The sequence below is a fragment of the Panthera leo genome, chromosome E1, assembly GCF_018350215.1.
Source record: "Panthera leo isolate Ple1 chromosome E1, P.leo_Ple1_pat1.1, whole genome shotgun sequence".
NCBI lineage: Eukaryota > Metazoa > Chordata > Mammalia > Carnivora > Felidae > Panthera > Panthera leo.
The window spans coordinates 25,970,777-25,989,217 of NC_056692.1; the positions used below are offsets into that span (position 1 = coordinate 25,970,777).

General features: G+C 53.3%; 1 protein-coding gene across 3 annotated transcripts in view; it reads left to right on the forward strand.

Moving 5' to 3' along the window:
- The first annotated feature begins 2,487 nt into the window (after positions 1 to 2,487).
- TBX4 (T-box transcription factor 4) overlaps positions 2,488 to 18,441 on the forward strand; it is a 31,363-nt gene continuing 15,409 nt past the window's right edge. For 2 of the 3 annotated variants that reach the window (XR_006196555.1, XM_042916142.1), the window contains exons 1-4: positions 6,310 to 6,678; positions 7,498 to 7,592; positions 15,647 to 15,766; positions 17,047 to 17,194. Coding sequence is in view for 2 of the 3 variants with exons in the window: in XM_042916142.1 (XP_042772076.1) it covers positions 6,481 to 6,678; positions 7,498 to 7,592; positions 15,647 to 15,766; positions 17,047 to 17,194 (561 nt within the window). In the remaining variant the exon portion in view is untranslated. Of the gene's footprint in view, positions 2,646 to 6,309; positions 6,679 to 7,497; positions 7,593 to 15,646; positions 15,767 to 17,046; positions 17,195 to 18,441 lie in introns of those variants that run through there. The other variant, XM_042916141.1, reaches the window with a different exon arrangement.

Below are 18,441 nucleotides of genomic sequence, written 5' to 3' on the forward strand. Positions count from 1 at the left end.
CTCCCACAGGCCATTTATCAGCCCATTTCCTATTATTTTATGTACTACTAAGAAGGAAAAAAAATACCAATTAAACTACAACACTACAAGGAATTAAATTACCTTTGATTCTAAGATGTCAAAATTTCAAAGATGTCAAAACGTTAAAAAGAAATGTATGTGTTAATCAGTGAAAGAAAGAATTCCATTCTACTAACGGGGAATGTGTATACAAAACCTCCCTTTCTCTCTTACTTGCTGGTTGGTTTGCCCCTTCCTTTTCATTGCCAAAACCTTGCCTGTCCCTTGCATATCTCATTTTTCCATGTCATCATGAACTAGTTGATACTGATTTGGAGTATCTCCTGTGAGTCTCCAGAAAGACTTGCACTTACAGAAAGTCTCCATTCTAGTTTCTTTAAAGAGCAACACTAGATGGTCTCATTATGAACTTCCTCCAATGATTGTCAACAAATTCTTTCCAGAGTCTGGCCTAAATGTAGTCTTCCCATAGTATCTGGTGATTCACTGCCCTCCCTGTTCACCATTCCATACAGTAGTTGGTTGGTTAGTCCGTACACTATTTATTTGCAAGGGATTTCCCTACAGGTTGTTGGAGAGGGCATGGGAGGGGGCTTGGGAGCAGAAGCTGAGACATGTCATCCAGTCCTCCCTAACACAGGAAACATGACTCCCCAGGCATCTCTGAAACACCAGGGCCTTTCCTTTCTCCACTCCAGAAGAAGGCAGGATTGGAGGAAGATTAAGCTTCTCCATCCCTTAGACCTTACTTCCCCTTCCTGGTTTGGGATTCCATCAGACAAATTGTGCAGGGAAGATGGGGTAGTGGAATCTGGTATTGCTAAGGGTGATAGGGATTCTTGAGCAGTGAGCCCATTGTGGAGATGGGTTCCCAGGCTCCTGACAGCAGCAGCTGGCTTTTCTGAGTTGGCATTTTGCCTCCTCCTTTGAGTGCAGGGTAGTGGGAGAGGCATTGATGTTGGCTTTCCATTTCCTAGCATTAGAAAAGGGACAGATCCATCCAAGGAAGGAATTTCCCTGTCCTGTTTCCTTCCATCTGATTTTGAGGTAAAAATCTGGATAGGAACAGAAGCTGATTGGAACTGTTGGGGGCACCAGTGGAGGAAACGATGCAGCCCATGCTGAGGAGCAAGGAGCTAATTTGGGAATTCTGTTGACAGGGGACTCCGGGGCCTTTGGGATAGGTGGGCAGACCTAGCCTTGCCTCAGTATTCTGGGCATGTAGCAGGCTGTGAGGCTTAGGCATGGACTGGGGTCCCCATGGTTCTGTCTGCCTGTGGAGCTCAAGGGTCCTGTGGAGAGGTACAGACAGACATAAAGAAATAGAGGTAAGTGGAGACAGAGGGAGTGGAGAGTCAGAGGTTGGTCAGGGAGGTCTAGGCAGTGAGGGGGCCTCACTTTCTGACTTTCTGAGGCACAGAGGCCGGGTAGCTCCCAGTGCAGTGGTCTCAGCTTCCTAGACTGGGGCAGGGATTGGGCTTCCTCGTCAGCTTTCTGGGATCTTGAGGCTGCTGGCGGAGTCCTGGCCCTCGCCGCTGCAGTTTCGCCCAGAGACTCTGCCAAGCCCTGGCACCTTGAAGCCTGGGCCTCGGCTCGGATTCAGAAGCCGGCCCGGCACTTCCCCGCTGCCGCCGCTCAGGCCTGGCGGCCCGGCCTCCTCCCCGCCTGAGCGAAGGGCCTGCCCTCACCCGTGACCTCCGCGGGCCGACTCCGAGGCGCGCCAGGCCGGGTCCGGCGGCCGCTGTCCGCCAGGCCGGGACGAGCAGGGGCCGGTGAGCAGAGGGGCCGCGCCCCGGCCGTCGCGCCCGCGCCCAGAGCCCGGGAGCAGGAGCGCGCGGGCCGGAGCGCGTAGGTGTGAGAATGTGTGAGGGGCATGGTCTGTGGACGAGTGCGGGGCTGTGGGGCTCTGTGCGCCTGCCTCCCGGGACGTGGGCTTACCGAGCCGCTGCGTGCACCGCGGGGAGCGGGTCTCGGACCGCGGGGTGTGCGGGCGCGGAGCCCGCGGCCTGGGGCTCGGCGGAGGGCGGCTGTCTGCAAGTGGGCCCCCGGCCCGACCAGGCCGGGCCGGGCCGCGCCCCAGTGTGCGGGCCGCGCTGCGGCTCCGGGCGTTCGGTCCTGGTTGTCGAGTCTCCGTGCGAGCCGTGCGGCACCGCCAGGCCGCTCTGCCTCTTCCCGCCCCTCTAATCTAAACCATGCGGGGCTCCCTGTCCCAGCCAGGCCTGCCGGGCCGAGGGCCGCAGGGAGGGCACCGAGCCACGCGGTGGGGGAGCGCGCGGCCAGCTCGGGGCTCGGGGTCCTGGGGCCGCGGAGCCAAGGGACCCTAGAGCCCCCCTCCCCGGGGGGCGGCGGGCGCAGACTGATTGACAGCGGCGACGTCAGCGCAGGGGGGTGGCGGCCCCGGAGGGAGGGAGGAAGGAGGAGGGAGCTGAGGCCCCAAAGTGCAGCCTCGGAGATCAAGGGCCCGCTCCAGAGTCAGGATGTGTCGGGCCCCGAGGGCGCGGCGGGCAACGGGACACTGACCCAGCGGCCCCGAGTCGGTGCCCAGGCCGTCCTGTGCCACTCGGACCCGAGCCTGCAGTGAACCTCGGGCCGCAGGCGCCTCCGCATGCTGCAGCGCAGTTAGGGTGAGTGTGGGTTCCGGCGGGGATGGGGGTGAGCCGGGCGTGCGGGACTGGGGCCACCCCGAGCCCAGCGTTAGGCTGCAGGGTTGAGGAGGGTGAACTGGAAAAGAGGCGAGTAACGGGACGGGGGTAAGAACCTCAGGGAAAGGCAAGACTGCAGGATGGTGCCGCGATGTGCTTCAGATCAGGCTGCCGCCTCGGCCCTACTTCCAGCGGTTTGGGGCGCGAGCCCTCATCTCCACTGAGTAACAGGATGAATTGGGTCTAGGGACCCAAGGGCAAAGAAACAACAGCGCCAGAGCCAAAAGAACATGGTTAAGCTGCGACTAGCGGAACATTGGTCTTGAAACTGGTGTTTGCAGAATAAGAAAGGCCAAGGAAGAGGGCCCGGGTGCTTGAGGCGATATCGATGAAGAAATGTGCGATCCGAACCCTGGACTTCAGAGCCTTTGATGCAACGGGCTCGTCAAAATTAAAGCAAGGAGCATTGTATATAAATAATTATCAATGATCAGGAAGTATCAGAATGTGAGCAATTGCCAAAGAAACAGGGCTAAGTGGAAAACTAATATAGCACTCACACTTTAAAACAACAGTAAAATAATAGTCACTTTCAGAACCAAGCGAAAATTGTAATCACAAACTTTAAAAGGATCATAGACAAAGTAACTCCAAATATAGGAACAATGTGATAAGAACCATTGTATTAAAATCAATAGTAAAAATAAAATAAAATAAAATCAATAGTGATACTATAGGAAATAGTAACAAATGATAAAACTGTAGGAAAAGGGTAAACAATTAAAAACACTATTAAGGGAAATACTAATATTAGTATTGATGGAGTATTATATATAATTTATTATTTATACTATTATGAATTATTATAATAAATATTAACCAAAATCTTTAGAGCAATACTAATATAAACAAAGACAGCAACAAGAATTGCTGAAATAATATGACAATTTATGACCAACATATTAATAGTCCCAGCAACATTATAAATAATGGTAGAGTAATAAGAAGCATCGTACCAATGTGATGAAAAATAATCAGAGTATTAAGAACTACAGCAATATCACAAATTATGACAAAGTAACAAGGAGTAATGATGTGATGAAAAATAACCAGCGAATTAAGATTGTAACGTTACAAATAATGACAAAGTAACAAGATATTGTAATGATGTGATGAAGAATACCTGGAGTATTGTGAACAATTCTAACAAAACAAATAATGATAAAATAACAAGAAGTATTAGAAGGATGTGAAGAAAACTAACATCTATATTGAGAACAATGATATTACAAGTTATGGTAAATAATAAGTTATTGAAACTGTGACAAAGTACAGAGACTGAGGAGCCAGCAACAGAAGCATTTTAGGGGTACGGAATAAAAATTAAAATAACAATAGATTAACATGACCTGCTGGAATAGTATATTTAGTAATTACCTAGATATTAGTAACAGTGTCACCAGGAAGCCCTAGAATGATGGAGCAGGGACCAGAGAGCAACAACATGTTTAATAATGATGAATTAATAAATCAAACCAGTACTTTAAATATACAGTGTTAAAAATAAAAGGTTCTAATAATTTATGTGATATTTTTAATGCTATCGAGCTGACCCGAATACTGCTCTCATAATAGAGATAATTAAAATATTTAAAATAATACAAAATGTTAATTTCCCCAGTGCAAGAAAAATATCACCAGTAATTTAGAGTAAAGAGAAAAATGCTGTTCTCCTTAGAAAGCGAGTTGGTTGAAAGCGACGGACGGAGCGAAAGCGCGCCGAGCCGGCAGGCGCGTCCGCGAAGGGGTCCGCGAGAGGGGCGAGCGCGATGGGCTGCGGCCCTCGGGCTCGGCTGATGTGGAACGCGGCTGTACAGTGCGCCGGGGCTCAGGGTCCGAGGGGAACCAAGGGGACAGCCAGTCTGGGCCAGCCCAGAGGGAAGGAAAGGAAATTAGCGGGGAGCCCCATCGAGGGCGAGGGCCAGCTGTCGCGATGTCGAGATGTGTCTCCGCGGCTGAGAGAAAAGGAAGAGGTGAAGCCCGCGGAGTGGAAGGAGAGCACCACGCTGCCCTCGTCCCAGGTGGGAGCGGTGGGACCTGCGTCAGTGGATGCCGGCCGCGGACGTGCTTAGTGCCCAGGACTGAGAGTGCCAGGCATGAGCCAGAAGGCGGCCCTGCACGGCTCCGGGTGCGACAAGTGCTCCGTAGAGGACCCGGTGGCCAAAACAGCATTGCGCCAGGCGGCGCGTCTTCCTGCCCCTGTGGTCTGCCGCGCTTGTGACCAGCCGATGGCCCGCGCCCATCCCTCTGACCCCAGATACAGTCCGGACCAGCGTCTTGGGCCAGGGCGTGCAGCTACCCTCCTCATGCAACGTCCCCTTGCCTGGGGGCTCTGGGTTTCCTAGGCTCCGCTGGGAACCAGCATGTGGCCCAAGGCCGGTACTGGGGCTGGCCATGCCGGGCAAGACTTGTTTCCTGCTGCCTGTGGACCAAGGACTGGGAGGGCTGTCAGCTTTATCTTTATGGGCTTTTCCCAGCCCTACTGGCCCAGGCCCCTTTTTTATCTCCCTCTGTTGCACTTGGCTTGTTTACTTTGTGAGGCCCTGGGAGCCGATGTCTACGACCTGGGATGGGGAAACCGGTAGGCAGGATGGCCAGAGGCCTGAGCCTTGGGATGCTCAGGGAGATCCAGGAGAGAACAGAAAGAAGACAGGAGGAAGGGGGAACACTCTTACACAAGAGAGGCAGCCAGGCACATAGAAAGCCGCACCAGATCCAAAAGAAGGGAGAAGAGCAGGGAGATGGAAAGAAGCAGATATAATGCAGGGTTGCATCCATGATGGAGGCAGGAAAAGCAGGTTCTGCAGCCTTGGACAGCCTGGTGGATAGTTCTAGACTCTTGGGGAAAGATAGCTGTGCTGGGGGGGTGGGGGGGTGGGCAGGACTAGGTTGTGTCTGTGAACTGGACCCACCCAACTGGCCTGGTCCTTAGCTGGGAAGGGTCTGGATCCTTTGCTCCAAAGCAGAGCCCTTTGGACTGAGGGAGCCAGCGAATGTGAATATATGGGCAAGGCTGGGGGGCCCCTGGCTGAATTCAGGGCCTAAATCAGAGCTGCCCTGGGACAGTGTGGCTGCTTGAGTGACTAGAAGACTCTGTGTGGGTGCTTGTGTCTGGGTGTGAAGTGTGTACCTGTGTGAATGACACACAGGGTGTCTGTGGGAGTGGGAATGTGCAGGAGTGAAAGCCTTTGGCTCAGAGAGGCTCTACCTGACTGCTGTCTAAGGGAGTGGGTGAGGGCAGATGGGTGAGCAGGGGCCTGAGGAACTGCCCAACCCTAGGCCCTTTCTGCAGGTGTGGAGCCCCAGGAGCTGGGCCCTGCCTCCTGGTTTCACTGTCCTGGCTGCCCTGGGCCAAGAGTGAGCCTGGACCCCAATTATTAGGAAACTTCGAAGAGAGACCCAGGCCTCAGGCTCCCCTGGCGCCCAGCAGGAGGGAGGGACTGGGGGTGCAGCTGGGGCAATGCCGAGAGGGCGGTCCTTCCCCCAGACCTGCTCATCACACAGCCCCACACCCAGAGGCAGGCAGACCTTGAACCGCACACAGACCCTCCCAAGTCCAGACCCCAGACGGTGGAGGCGACGGTCCTGCCCTCCGCATTTTCTCCCTCCCCCAGCTCAGAAGGGGGCGGTGTCCACGTGCGCCAGGGCGACCTTCCCGCCCGGCCCCGAAGTCCCCGGCTGGGCTGGAGCGAGCTGCTGGGCCTCTGGCGAGTGTGGACCTGGGCATGTGACTCGGTGTGTGCTGTGCCCGCAGGAGATGCTGCAGGATAAGGGCCTGTCGGAGAGCGAGGAGGCCTTCCGGGCCCCGGGCTCGGCGCTCGGCGAGGCCAGCGCTTCCAACGCCACCAACAACCCCGAGCCCGCGCTGGCCGCGCCGGGCCTCAGCGGAGCCGCGCTCGGCAGCCCCCCGGGCCCAGGCGCCGACGCCGCCGCCGCCGCTGCCGCCGCCGAGCAGGTAGGGCCGCGCTGGCCGTCGGGCAGAGGTCGGGCGTCGGTCTGTCTGCAGGGCAGCCTGCGTCTGCCAATCCGCCCCACTGAGGACAAGACTCGCTTCCCGGGGGACCTGGCTGCGTCCTGGACTGCGCGTTCTGCACCGCTGGGCAGAGCTCCCGCTCTTTGCCTTTCGTCCCTCTTCTGCTTCGCTCCCTTGGGGCTACTAGGGGACAGGCTGGGGAGGGGACCCTTGTGGCATCAGGGCGAGCCCGGGCCAAGTGTCCGGCTCCGACGACGCTGAGAGGGCGTGGGCGAAAGAAAGCCTGGCATCGGGAGGGAGGAACAGATCCCGGTCGTGTGCGAGCGGGAGCCGCCGCAGGGACGTCGCTGAGAGGGTCACACTGACAATCTGATGATCACAATGAAAGGAATCCGTCTGTGTGCACCCTCGGCCTGCGTGGGTTTGCGTAGAGTCTGAGGGTGCGCGAGTCTGGCCGCAGGGGCGTTTGTCCCTCCTGTGTCTGTGTGTGTCCGCAAGCCTGTGGCTGTGTCCCGCCACGTGGAGTGTTTATGTTTGTGTAGTGTGTCATCTACCCTGGCATGGTCAGCATGTGTCCTTTGCGACCATCTATAGGCACGGCTCCGAAGGAGTGGGTTTCAGCTACTGATTAAATTTTGAAAAATTCACCAGTGGTACAGGATAATTTTATGAAACGAAATCTTGAGGCATGGGCTTCAGGGGCTGGCAGGACTCTGCACAGTTCCTTGGGCCTGTGTTCTCCGTTCTGTGGGCTCTGCATGGAGCCGTGGCTCAGGCCGACCCCTTCCGTCTCATCCCTAGACCATCGAGAACATCAAGGTGGGCCTGCATGAGAAGGAGCTCTGGAAGAAGTTCCACGAGGCGGGCACCGAAATGATCATCACCAAGGCGGGCAGGTCAGCGCTGGGACATTTATCTGGGGGATAGGGATGACTGGTGGGAGGGATGGGAATCCCCCAGGAGCTCCCTTGACAGTCCTCTCGGGCTCCTGCCAAAGGAGCGCCAGGAGTTCCTTTCGCCACTCGGGTCTTAGCCCCTTGTCCCACCACGGCTTTTGACTGGGCTGCAGAACTTCACCGGAGGATCCATCTACTCCAGGGAGCCTCCAGGCTTGGACGGATGGGAGGGGTAGCGCTATGCAAATAAAATGCAAATAAGGATCGCGACTCCGGAGGTCCCAGTCCTGCACTATTGGCCCCCAGGGGGGCTGCTTTGTCCTCTTCCTTTTGGGGACCTGCCTGGTTTCTAGGATTGCATTGATTGGGGACCCGGAGATGACCCTCAACAGATGGAGGAAGGGGACTGGACCATGTTTTCCTACTTCCATAACTTTTCCTGGCAGTGGCAACCAGGAAACCTCTCATCCCTCGGGGTGCTGCTCGTCTATTGCCGGCCCCCCCACCTCAGCCAAGGGGAAGGCACCGTTGGGCCCTGCGTGTGTGTTGTTTGGGGAGCAACTCTCGGGTGGTTGCCAGAGATGATGATTTATAAAGTGGAAACATCTTTAAAATGTGCTGGTGTCTGTGGGAGAGAGTCTCGGGGAGAAGGGGAGAGGAGGGAGATGCAGACCAGGCAAGATGAGAGATTCGTTGGGGCCAGCGGGGCCAGGAGTCTCAGGTGGGGCGCCAATGGCAAGGCCAGCGGTTATCAGTGTAGGGGGATTGCTGCAGACAGAGAAGCTGGAAAGTTCAGGTGTAGGAACTGCCCTCTCCCCACTTACACACATTTGATTCTAGTCCCTGGGGGACAGGGTAGGTGTAAAAATGTCTGTGGGCCCATAATTGGGTTTTCGAAGAAATAAGGTGGCGAAGCCTCAAGAGCCAGGGATGGGGAGTCAGACCACAGTGGCTTCCAGTTCCACTCAGCTGCTTCCATCTGTGCAACCCTCAGGCAGGGTGCTTCAGGGTATCTGCCCTCTCCACATCCCCCTCTGCAAAATAATACAGTATGTAAAACACTTAGCCTAGCTCCTGGCACATATGAGCATGCCATACATGTGAGCCAAAATTAATTGTAATTAGAGAAATGTCTGACACCCAGTCAGCAGTTTTTTTCTTCTTAGAGAACTCTGCTGAACTGCTTAGAGAACGGTGAGCTGTTGAAAAGAAGCAAAAAGCTAGTAGTTTTTGCAGTGTGTAGTGAAAGGGTGCTGTCGTCCTTCTTGTCTGCTCACTGGCAGACCTTGCGAGGTTTCCTTTGTTTTGCTGGGGGTAAGTTCTGGGCACTTGGTCAGGCTCCCTGGTAAGTGGCAAGGCCACCTGGAGCCTCTATCAGGGGAAGGAGCATGGGGATGTCAGGGCCTGAATTTGCTGCATTTGGGGGCTGGGGAAGGAGGATGCATTAGGGAAACCTGGTAGAGGGTGCCACTTGGAATAGTCCTGAAGACAGTGGCTCTCAAGCCTTGCCTTTTCCTAGCGGAGTGCCCTTGGGCAAGTTTCTACACTTCCCGTGGCTCAATGGTGCTGGGGTAAACAGAGCTGGTGACTGTAGACTTACCTGCCATTCTTCTTTTCTTAGTTACTGTGAGACTCAAATGGGGGTCACGTGAGCTGCGTATGGTAAATTGTTGACTGGATTATAAGTATGAAGAGAGGGAATTTATTTATTGGAACTACTGGGGTGGAGGGATGGAAAGAAGAAAGAGAAAGATCCAGAATTTCCCTTTTTAGGCAGCAGAAATATTCTTGTCTTTCAAAAATAAATGGTCTGCATGTTCTTCGGGTTTGCCTGGCCTCTGCCGTTTTAAACAAAAGACATTTGTGATTCTCCTCAGTGGGGTTTCCTGCATCAGTATGGGTCCTCCTCCCTCCCTCCCTCCCCCAACACACACACACACACACACACACACACACACACACACCTTCAGAGGTGACCAGCTTCAGGCGGATGTCTGTGCCTGATCCTAGTGGAGACTTAGAGATGCGCCTCAGGGAATGATGACAATAATTTTTAAATGGCTGTGATGAGGTTGACCACTTATGGTTTCATCACGGTCTTGGCCTTTCATTTCTCTGGCAGAAAGTTATTCTTGCACCAGGCCTAGTCCTTAAGAAAGTCACTAGCCTCGTCGCCCCTCCCCATGGTTCTCACAGACCCTCTTTCCTCCTGCGTTGCTGCTCACTGACTTTGGAGACCACATTCTCAGTTCTGATCCCTGTGGCCCCCTCCCCCTTCACTGCCTCCCTTCCACAGGAGGCAGCTTGCTTTGCTTGGGTTTGTGGTTCTTCAACATCCTGTGGAGTCCCAGTTCTCTTCTTTGTGTCTCTACCGGCACCCTTCCTGGAACACCTCCATTTCTCAGCAGACGGCCTGAAACCTTGTCCTGAACCTGGAATCGCAGATTCCTAGACTGCTGGTAAACTGAGGGAACATAAGCCTGACCCCAGAGAAGGGAAGGCACTTGGCTCTTATAGATAGAAGCAAAATTAAGCAGCTGCCAGGTCCACACAAGCCAAGCAGATGATACTCTACCCCCAGAAAAAAAACCCAACTTTGAGAAATTCCCCTTAGATACAGGGCCCTCCAATATGGGGTTGTTGCTCTGCCCTAGAGACCCCCCTGGCTGGTTAGAGGCATGATACTTGCGATGTGGCTGAGGGAGAGGCAGGTCCCAAACAAGGGGAACAATGTTTCTCAAGCTAGTTTGAGTCTTTGAGTCACAAGCCTCTTGCCTATAAGCTCTTGAAGGTATGAAGGTCTGAAGGCCAAAGTAGAGGATAGTCCCCTTCATTGGATAGTGACTTCGGATTCTCAAACCATTTGATCTGGGGATTAAAATGCCAATCACATTGGGAGACATCAATTTCTGAATGCTCAGTAACCCCTGATGTCAGGTGTAAAACGAGGCCAGAATCCTCCCAGCCAGTTTCTGTCCCTTTCAGGGGCCTCTGCACCCAGAAGGCTGTTTACTGCAGAGACCAGACCCCTCCTCTGTCTACCTCCTTCACATCCCTGCCAAGCTTGAAAGATGTGAGAAACTGCATTTTCTCCCAAACATAGATAAAAGTGAGCTCCACAAAAATTTAAATATAAACCTCCCAAAAATGAAAATTTCCTAACCGTTTGACTGCTCTACTCCTAGGTCATGGTTTTGCCACCAGATAAATCTCCACTATCAGCCTTCATAGCCTGTTGAGTTCAATGTTGCTTGTGTTAGTGACAGTGAATTTGCGTTTGAAAAATGAGCTACCGATGAGAACTCCTGTTGAACCTGTATTGTTTGTTATTCTGAGGCAAGGATTTGGCCCGGCTTAATCCGGGGCTTCAAAGCCAATTGCCCTTGCTCTGTATACAGAGCGTCAGAGCCCAGTGGCGTGGGTGATAAGACAAGTAAGGGTTGAAGACACTGGGAAAGTGGGTTGGGGAGAGAGTCCTTTGATCTCTTTCTAAAGTATTTTCTGAAAGCAAAAGTCTATCAGAAGGAAGTGTCTTTAAAAAAATCTGAGAAGCAACTGATCTTCCAAAACAGCATCCATTCCATATACCCTCACTCTTGCCACCCCCCCTCCCCCGACCTCAGGGAAAATATTTCTTAAAAATGCTTTGAGTGAATTAGAAAATTGTGTGCGTGTTAGAGAGAGAGAGAAAATTGGGACTAAATTACAAAGCTTTGCCATTGCTCTCAGAAATCATTTGGCTCTAGAAGGTTTAGTCTCCGTATAGGCAGCACCAGCAACGAAGCCCCCACCTCCTCCAGCAAACTCAGCCTTGGTGGATGGGCCTTAGCCTCTTCCCAACATACCCAGAAATCCCTCTCAAAAGTCCCAGACACTAGAGATAGAAAGAATGGTGGGGTTTTCTGGGGACCCCTGTCCTTTGCCTGCAGCCGGTTTCTTTCCGACTCTGGGATCCACGGCTGGTGTATGTATTTACATGTGTGTATAGACACACACATATGATATATACGTGTATAATTTTCAATGTCAGTTTTATTGAAGTGGAACTTGCCTGCATAAGTGATCAAATCTTAATTGTACAGCTCTATACACTTCCACAAAATGAATAATACACTGGTACAAATCACCACCCAGATAAAGAAACAGCAGAATTCTCTTGTGTGCCCTCCCACTCCCCACCACTCCTCTCCCCCCTTGAAGCCCCTCTCCAGACTTCTCACCCCTTCTATTTGGTTTTGTGTCTAGTTTAAGGGAAGGCACATCTAGCTGCTCCTGGGGTTTCCAGGCCCTCACAGAAAGTCAGGCTGCAACCGGGTTGGGGACTTGGGGGTCCGGCCAAGTGGAGAGAATCTGGCTGGTTTCCTACGTCCTGCTGACTCCCTGCACCCCCATTCTGGATTCGTGGGAGACTAGTAGGTCGGGCCAGGAATTTGGCGATCGCTTTGGCCGGAGAGCCGGGAGCCCCCGCCGCTCTCTGAGACCAGCTGAACTTGCGAGTCTCCACTCAGCAACCAGCGAGCATTTGAGGGGTTGTTGCCAAAATCACAAGGTCCCGAATCCTTGCCCCGTGCCCCGCAGGCCTCCCACACGAAGAAACGTCCAAGGAAGCTTATCTTAGCAGTTCATTCTAAAACCATTTCCGAGTATGAAGTAGATAAAGGCTCCAGCCCGCATCCTTTCAGAGCCTGTTTCGTGATCAGAGGAGAAACCCCCGGCTTTCATCTCCTCCCGGGCCGGCGGGGCGGGCGGCTTGTTTATTCCCCGGCGGAGCCGTTTCCGCGTGTGCCGGGAGCGCCCCTCTGTCTGGGGGTCCAGGAGCCCCGAGGGGGCGTCAGGCGCGCGGGGCGCAGGGAGAGGGTGGGGCGAAGGCTCGACCGCGCGGGGCTTGGAGGCCGCGAGGTGTCCGGGGCGGGCGAGCCAGGGATTCCGGCCAGGCCAGCGCTGGCGGCGGGGCAGAGTGGGACACTGGCGGCTCAGAGTCCTTCCCTCCTTTCCTGCCCGCTCCCCCAGGTGTTCATTTCCCGCATTGATGTTGGTTTTCAGGTACATTTTACGTCCTAAGCCACAGAAACAACTTGATCTCACCCCATCCTTTTCATCTGTTTCAGTAGAGAGGGTCTTTATAGTGTGGAGTCACCAGAGAGGATGGCACAGCTCCCAGACCCAGCCTGGCCTCTGTGGCAGGAGTCATGCCCACCTGGTGAATGGTCCCATGCTGCGCCTGGGGCTTCAACTTTAGGGCAAGGGCAGATGCCTTCAGCTGTGGCAGGAGGCTTCCGGGGTGGGTGGAACATACACTTCCCCTTGGCACTCAGCCTTTTCCCCACAGGGTGTGCCCTTCATCCCACTGGAGCCCCCTAGGTGGGGCAGTGATAGTGCCTAGGGTCCCCAGGGCCCGTGTTCTCAGAAGCAGTCACCAAACTGGACCCTGACAGAAAAGCCGATACAGGTTCTCATGAAAGCAGTGGAGTTCACTGAGCCTGAGTAGCTCAGCCTGGAGCAGCGTCCCCTTTCAGACCAGATATCCCATCCCCCGCCCCTGCTTCTAAGGGCAGCTGCCCTAGGAAGGGGGGGATTGGTAGGCAGGGGAGGCAGAAGCTAGGAGATACCTTCCTTCCCTGCCCCAACTCTTGGCAAAACCTCCCTGAGGGTGTTTTCGGTCAGGAATCCAGTCTTTAGTCAGCTTCTGGGTGAAGCCAAATCCTAGGACACCAGCTCCGTGCCTTGGGGAGCTGAGCACAGGCTACTTACAGGCCTTCTAAAAACCATTTAGTGGATCTTAGCCTGGCTTCCTGAGCTGCTGAGATGAAGTGTAGTAAGGAGTAGGAGAAGGGGAAGGACAGGGTCTTCATCCCCCTCTCAGCCTAGGTTATGAAGACTGTCAAAGTGGCAGCGGGACATTTTTTCCTGGACCCCTTTGTGGATACTGGCCTGGGGGGGAAGCCATGTCTGCCTTCTGCTGTTGCCACCTGGAGTGATTACAGGAGAAACAGACTAAGCGCAGGGCACTGGTGCCAGGTCAGCCCCAAGGGCAACCAGGGCTGCCCCATTTTGTGGCAGTTCCTGTAGCAGTTACAAAATGGTGACCTGGAGGGGACAGGATTCTTGGCCTTTCCCCGGGGAGCAGGGGAAGTGAGGCAGCTGATGCCTTCCCTGCTTCAGCTTTAGGCCTATCAGGGGAGAGGCTGGGCCAGGAAAGAAGGTGGTGCAGGCTCCAGCTGGGCCCCCAGGCTGGGCAGGCGCTGGTAAGCAGCAGGCAGGATTGGGTTCCTGAGCCCTCTCACTTCCCCCATTCCTGGAGAGGGGGTGGGGTGGACATTTGAAAATGCTTTCAATTGACATCTGAGACAAATTCTTCCACACGGTTTATAAGTCCCTAGACTTACAGCTAGAACTTCCCTCCTCCCTCCAGGCACGCACACATGCACACATGCACACATGCGCACTCCACCGTGTACTCAAGTACGTGCCCTTGAGCGTACACATGGCCACATACCTCCCACATCCCTGGCCCATTGCAGTGCTCTCCCGGGCCTTGCCTCCTGCAAGAGAGAGGGTGAACAGGCTGGGGCTGGGCCAGGGGTAGAACTGAACCTTCCACCTCAGGGTCCTGGCCTGGGCTTGCTGTAGGGTCTGCCTGCTTGTAAAGGCCTTGATCCCTTCTGGAAACCCTGGTAAACTGGTACCCATGTTGACAAAACGGGGGTCTGAGGTGTCTAGGACAGCTTCTCTTGAGGTTCCCTTTATGGTCTCTTAGTGAGGCTTTCCTTCAGTGGACTGGTTGGGCACTTTCCCAACTCAGGGGATTTGGTTCCTGATGTCCTTAGTGTCTTCAGTTAGGTTTGGATCCTGCTTCTCTCTTGGGGAAACACCTTTGTGGGAGATCAGCTAGGAGGGGGTGGGGGTGTCTGAGGAGGATTGTGGTAAAGTTCCGTCTGCTCCCTCTGGAGAAGTCCAGTGTCAGGGACTCGATGACTAAGGGGCAGAACTCTGCCCCTGCAGGTATGTGTATATGCTATTGTACCTGTGTGTGTGTTGAGGGGTCTGGGGAAGCCCGTCTCTAGAATATTCACTGAGCCTCAGGGTCCTGGATAGTCTTAGCATGAGCTGTAGAAACTGGAAAACTTCCTGGTTTTTTGGTGAGTCCTTTTTCACAGAGGTAAGTCATCCACTGGTTTGAGGAGGGAGGAATGCAGTGGGAGTCAGTGGTAATAGTCACAAATGGACTCAGTTAATCCACAGACCAACCTATGAGATAGGTAGTAATATCCCCATTTTAGAGATAAGGAAACCAAGGCACAGAGAATGAGATCCAAGCAAGTTGCCCAATGCCTCAAAACTTGTCAGGGGTGGGCCAGGCTGGTGGACCATGGCAGAGTAGTTCTAGAATCCATGCTTTTCTCCATGAGGCTCCTGAACTGACTTCACCTGGTACCCAGTTAGTATACACAATCCCAGGCAAGGTCTTCACATGGCTAAACACCTCTGCTAAACACACCAAAAGAATCCAAAGACCTAGCAACACTCTCTTGTTTTTCTGTGAGTTGGTTCCAGGCCTGAGGGTTTCCACAGAGACAAGGCCCAGAGGAGATACCCCATTGATTACAGAAGCAACTGACAGGGCTTTGAAGTCTTTTGCTCTGACCCCCTGTAATGGCAGCCCAGAACTTCAGCTGTGTAGGGACTGGCAAAGGGCAGGAGGGAAATTAAGCAGCCAGGTTGGTGTTGACATCCTCTCTCATGATCCTGAAACTTTCTATGCTTTAGCTGCTTACAACCAGATGCCCTAAATATTAGGGGATTGTTGGGGAGAGGGAATTGCATTGGGGAAGCCATGTAAACCCTCTTTCTAGGCATGCAGACCAGATGAAGCTACCTGGACCCAGAGAGAACGGCTAGTGCAACCTTTCCCTTGTGTAGGGGGAGGCTGAGGCAAGGTCACACAGTTCTGATCAGGGCCGGTGTCTCTTAAGGCCTTCTGTTCCCTCACCCCTGGGTGTCATCTCTCTTGATGCTCTGTCTATGCCTCTACCTCACACCTTGGCTTCCCCTAGGAGGATGTTTCCCAGCTACAAGGTAAAAGTCACAGGCATGAACCCTAAGACCAAGTACATCCTGCTGATTGACATCGTCCCTGCGGATGACCACCGCTACAAGTTCTGTGACAACAAATGGTAAGAACCTGGGACCCTCACATCACCTGCCTTCTCTGAACTGCTCTGTCCACTCACCACACCCATCTGCACCTGATGTTTGGTCCAGGGACTCACCAGTTAGTTCATATGATTGCCCAGATCCGCAGTCTTGGGAGCTGAGCCTGCAGAGGCCGCAGGGTCGGCCAATGTCTGCACACCCGCTAAAGTGAGCTGCAGGGTTTGAGTGTTCAGTGGATTTCGAGTCTGTTCTCTCCCTACAGCCATGGGCAAACAAGATTGGTGACTACGCTGTGGGATGACAGATGAACACGAACACTGGATGAATTTAGGCTCTGGTAGTGCTGCACTGGGGAGGAGGATGGGAGCTGTTTGCTTGAGGGACTTTGATATTGGATGGTTAGACATCCAATGACATCTCTCTGCTGCTCTTCCGCTTAGTTCCTCATTGTCTGGCTATGAGCCCTCCCTTTAAGCTGTCGATCCAGAGTGAGTGGCAGCTGCCTGATGGTTGGATGATGGGACCCTCTGGCAAGAGGCTGGGGGGAACAAGTGGGCTGTAAGGCAAAACAGGGGCTGGGTAAGTAAACACTAGGCTACTTTTCCTAAGGTCACCTTCTTAGTACCCTGTCTGCCCCCAGAGCCCAGGACAGCGCTCAAGGAGAAAGAGGGATTGACTGAATCAGTAGCTAGCCAGGATGTGGGCTTCACAGTAGGCTGGTAGTGGGGCCAGCAGAGACCTGGCTGAGGAGGCTGGATTCGGTGACCAGGTCTTGCCAAGGGCCATGTTTCTATTTCTTCTCTCTTTGGGTTGGATTATCATTCAGAGCAGGCTCTGGCTGAGGGGAGGTTTACCAATTAATTTCCTTGGGGGTGAGCACTCTTTTGGGGACAAGCAGTTTGAAAGTTGTCTAGGTCTTCTGAGAAGCTCCCTCCAAATAATATAATTTATAACGTTTTAAAGTTGTAACTGTAATACATACACAGAGGTGCCTAAATCGCCCCACAATATATTTGTGATTAGCCCCATTCTTTGAAGTAAATAATCACATTTGTCTGTACCCTCCCTTTCTCTTTCTACTGCAGTAAAATAAAAGAGGTTCATAATTGCTCCTCCTCCTCAGCGCTCTCTCCTTTGACCCTCACTCCTACTCACAAAGTCCGAAATTGAGAGTATAGGACTAGCAGTGATTTCTTTCCCCCTCAAGTCTATGGGGATTTGCTCTAACAGGGGACAGGGAATCTGGGCTTTTCCAGACCCTAGAGTAATCAACTGCTGTAATCATCTGTTCTGTTGGCAGGATGGTGGCCGGGAAGGCTGAGCCCGCCATGCCAGGAAGGCTCTATGTCCACCCCGATTCTCCTGCCACTGGGGCCCACTGGATGCGGCAGCTAGTCTCTTTCCAGAAGCTGAAACTCACAAACAACCACCTGGACCCCTTCGGTCATGTAAGAAAGAGACTGCCTGGCCTTGAGAGCCAGTCCTTGAGCAGTGCTGGGGGTGGGCTGGTAGGTAGGGATGGAGTTCTAGAGAATCCCCTCTGGGGATCCAGCTCCAGGCTTTGGCACTTGCCAGGCCAGTTGGAGGAAGGAGCCCAGAGTCTGAGTCCCTCTGATGTACATCCTTCCCCTCCCACTTGCTAACTGGGTAACTTTGGGCAAGTTTTTGAGCCTTAGTTTCCTTATCTAGAAACCTTTCGTGGTTGTGAGAATCAACTGAGAGAATATGCATGAGGCACCTTGCACATGGGAGGCTCTAAATATGGCAGCTATGACAAGGACAGTGATGCTGGATCAAATCTCTCAGCGTCAGGTTCCCCAAATTTGGCCTTGCTGGAGCATAAGACAAGTTAACTTTCTTGGGAAAGAGTCACTATGAGTTCCAAAGCCTCTCTCTGGAGTATGCCGTCTGCCTGGCCTGGCAGCCCCTGCCCTCTGGAAGGGAAGGCCTCACTCTGGCTCGGATGGCAGCTCCTTCCTGGCCTTGCCTCGGACCTGGTTCTTGCCAGAGAGACTCTGAAGCCCCAGGGATGCTGCTGCTGACGCCCCATCCAGGCTGCTGAGGCTCATTCTTTCCCCATCTGATTCTGGCAGGCCCACAAAAAGCGTTTTATGTGGAAATTTTTAGCTCAAGTGTGTGGTAAACTGAAGCCTGGGGAGCTGGTATTATCTGCCAGGGCACAGGCCCTGGCCTTCTCCATTTCCCATCGGTACCCTGGAAGTACAGGATGGGGTGGGGTGGAGCATGGGTGCGGTAGAGGCTGCTAGATGCAGTTGCCCAGGCCATACATGTAACATTCAGGTGGTAGGGGAAGCAGGGGTGAGGGGTGTGCAGGTATGTGCCTTTTTTATATCTAAATTCTATTTCTGGGGAGTTGTATGCAAATCAGAATTCTGTGAATCATAGTTCCTCATGGAAAATGCCAGCAATGGGTCATTTCTGATTGATTGGTATATAACTGACAGGCAGCTCTTAGTTCTAATTTTCTCAGAGTCTGTTTAGTTTTTTTCTCAGTTGGTGATCTATAAACAAACAAGTAGGAGAATACTTAATTAATGTAATTAGCCCCTGAGTTTTCCATCTTGCGAGCAGCACAGGCTTTCCCATGCAAGGCAGGCTGATGCTGTGGGCGAGGGGTGGCAGAAATGTGCAGCCCCAACTTCTCATGGGGGCAGAGATAAGCCACTGATCTAAT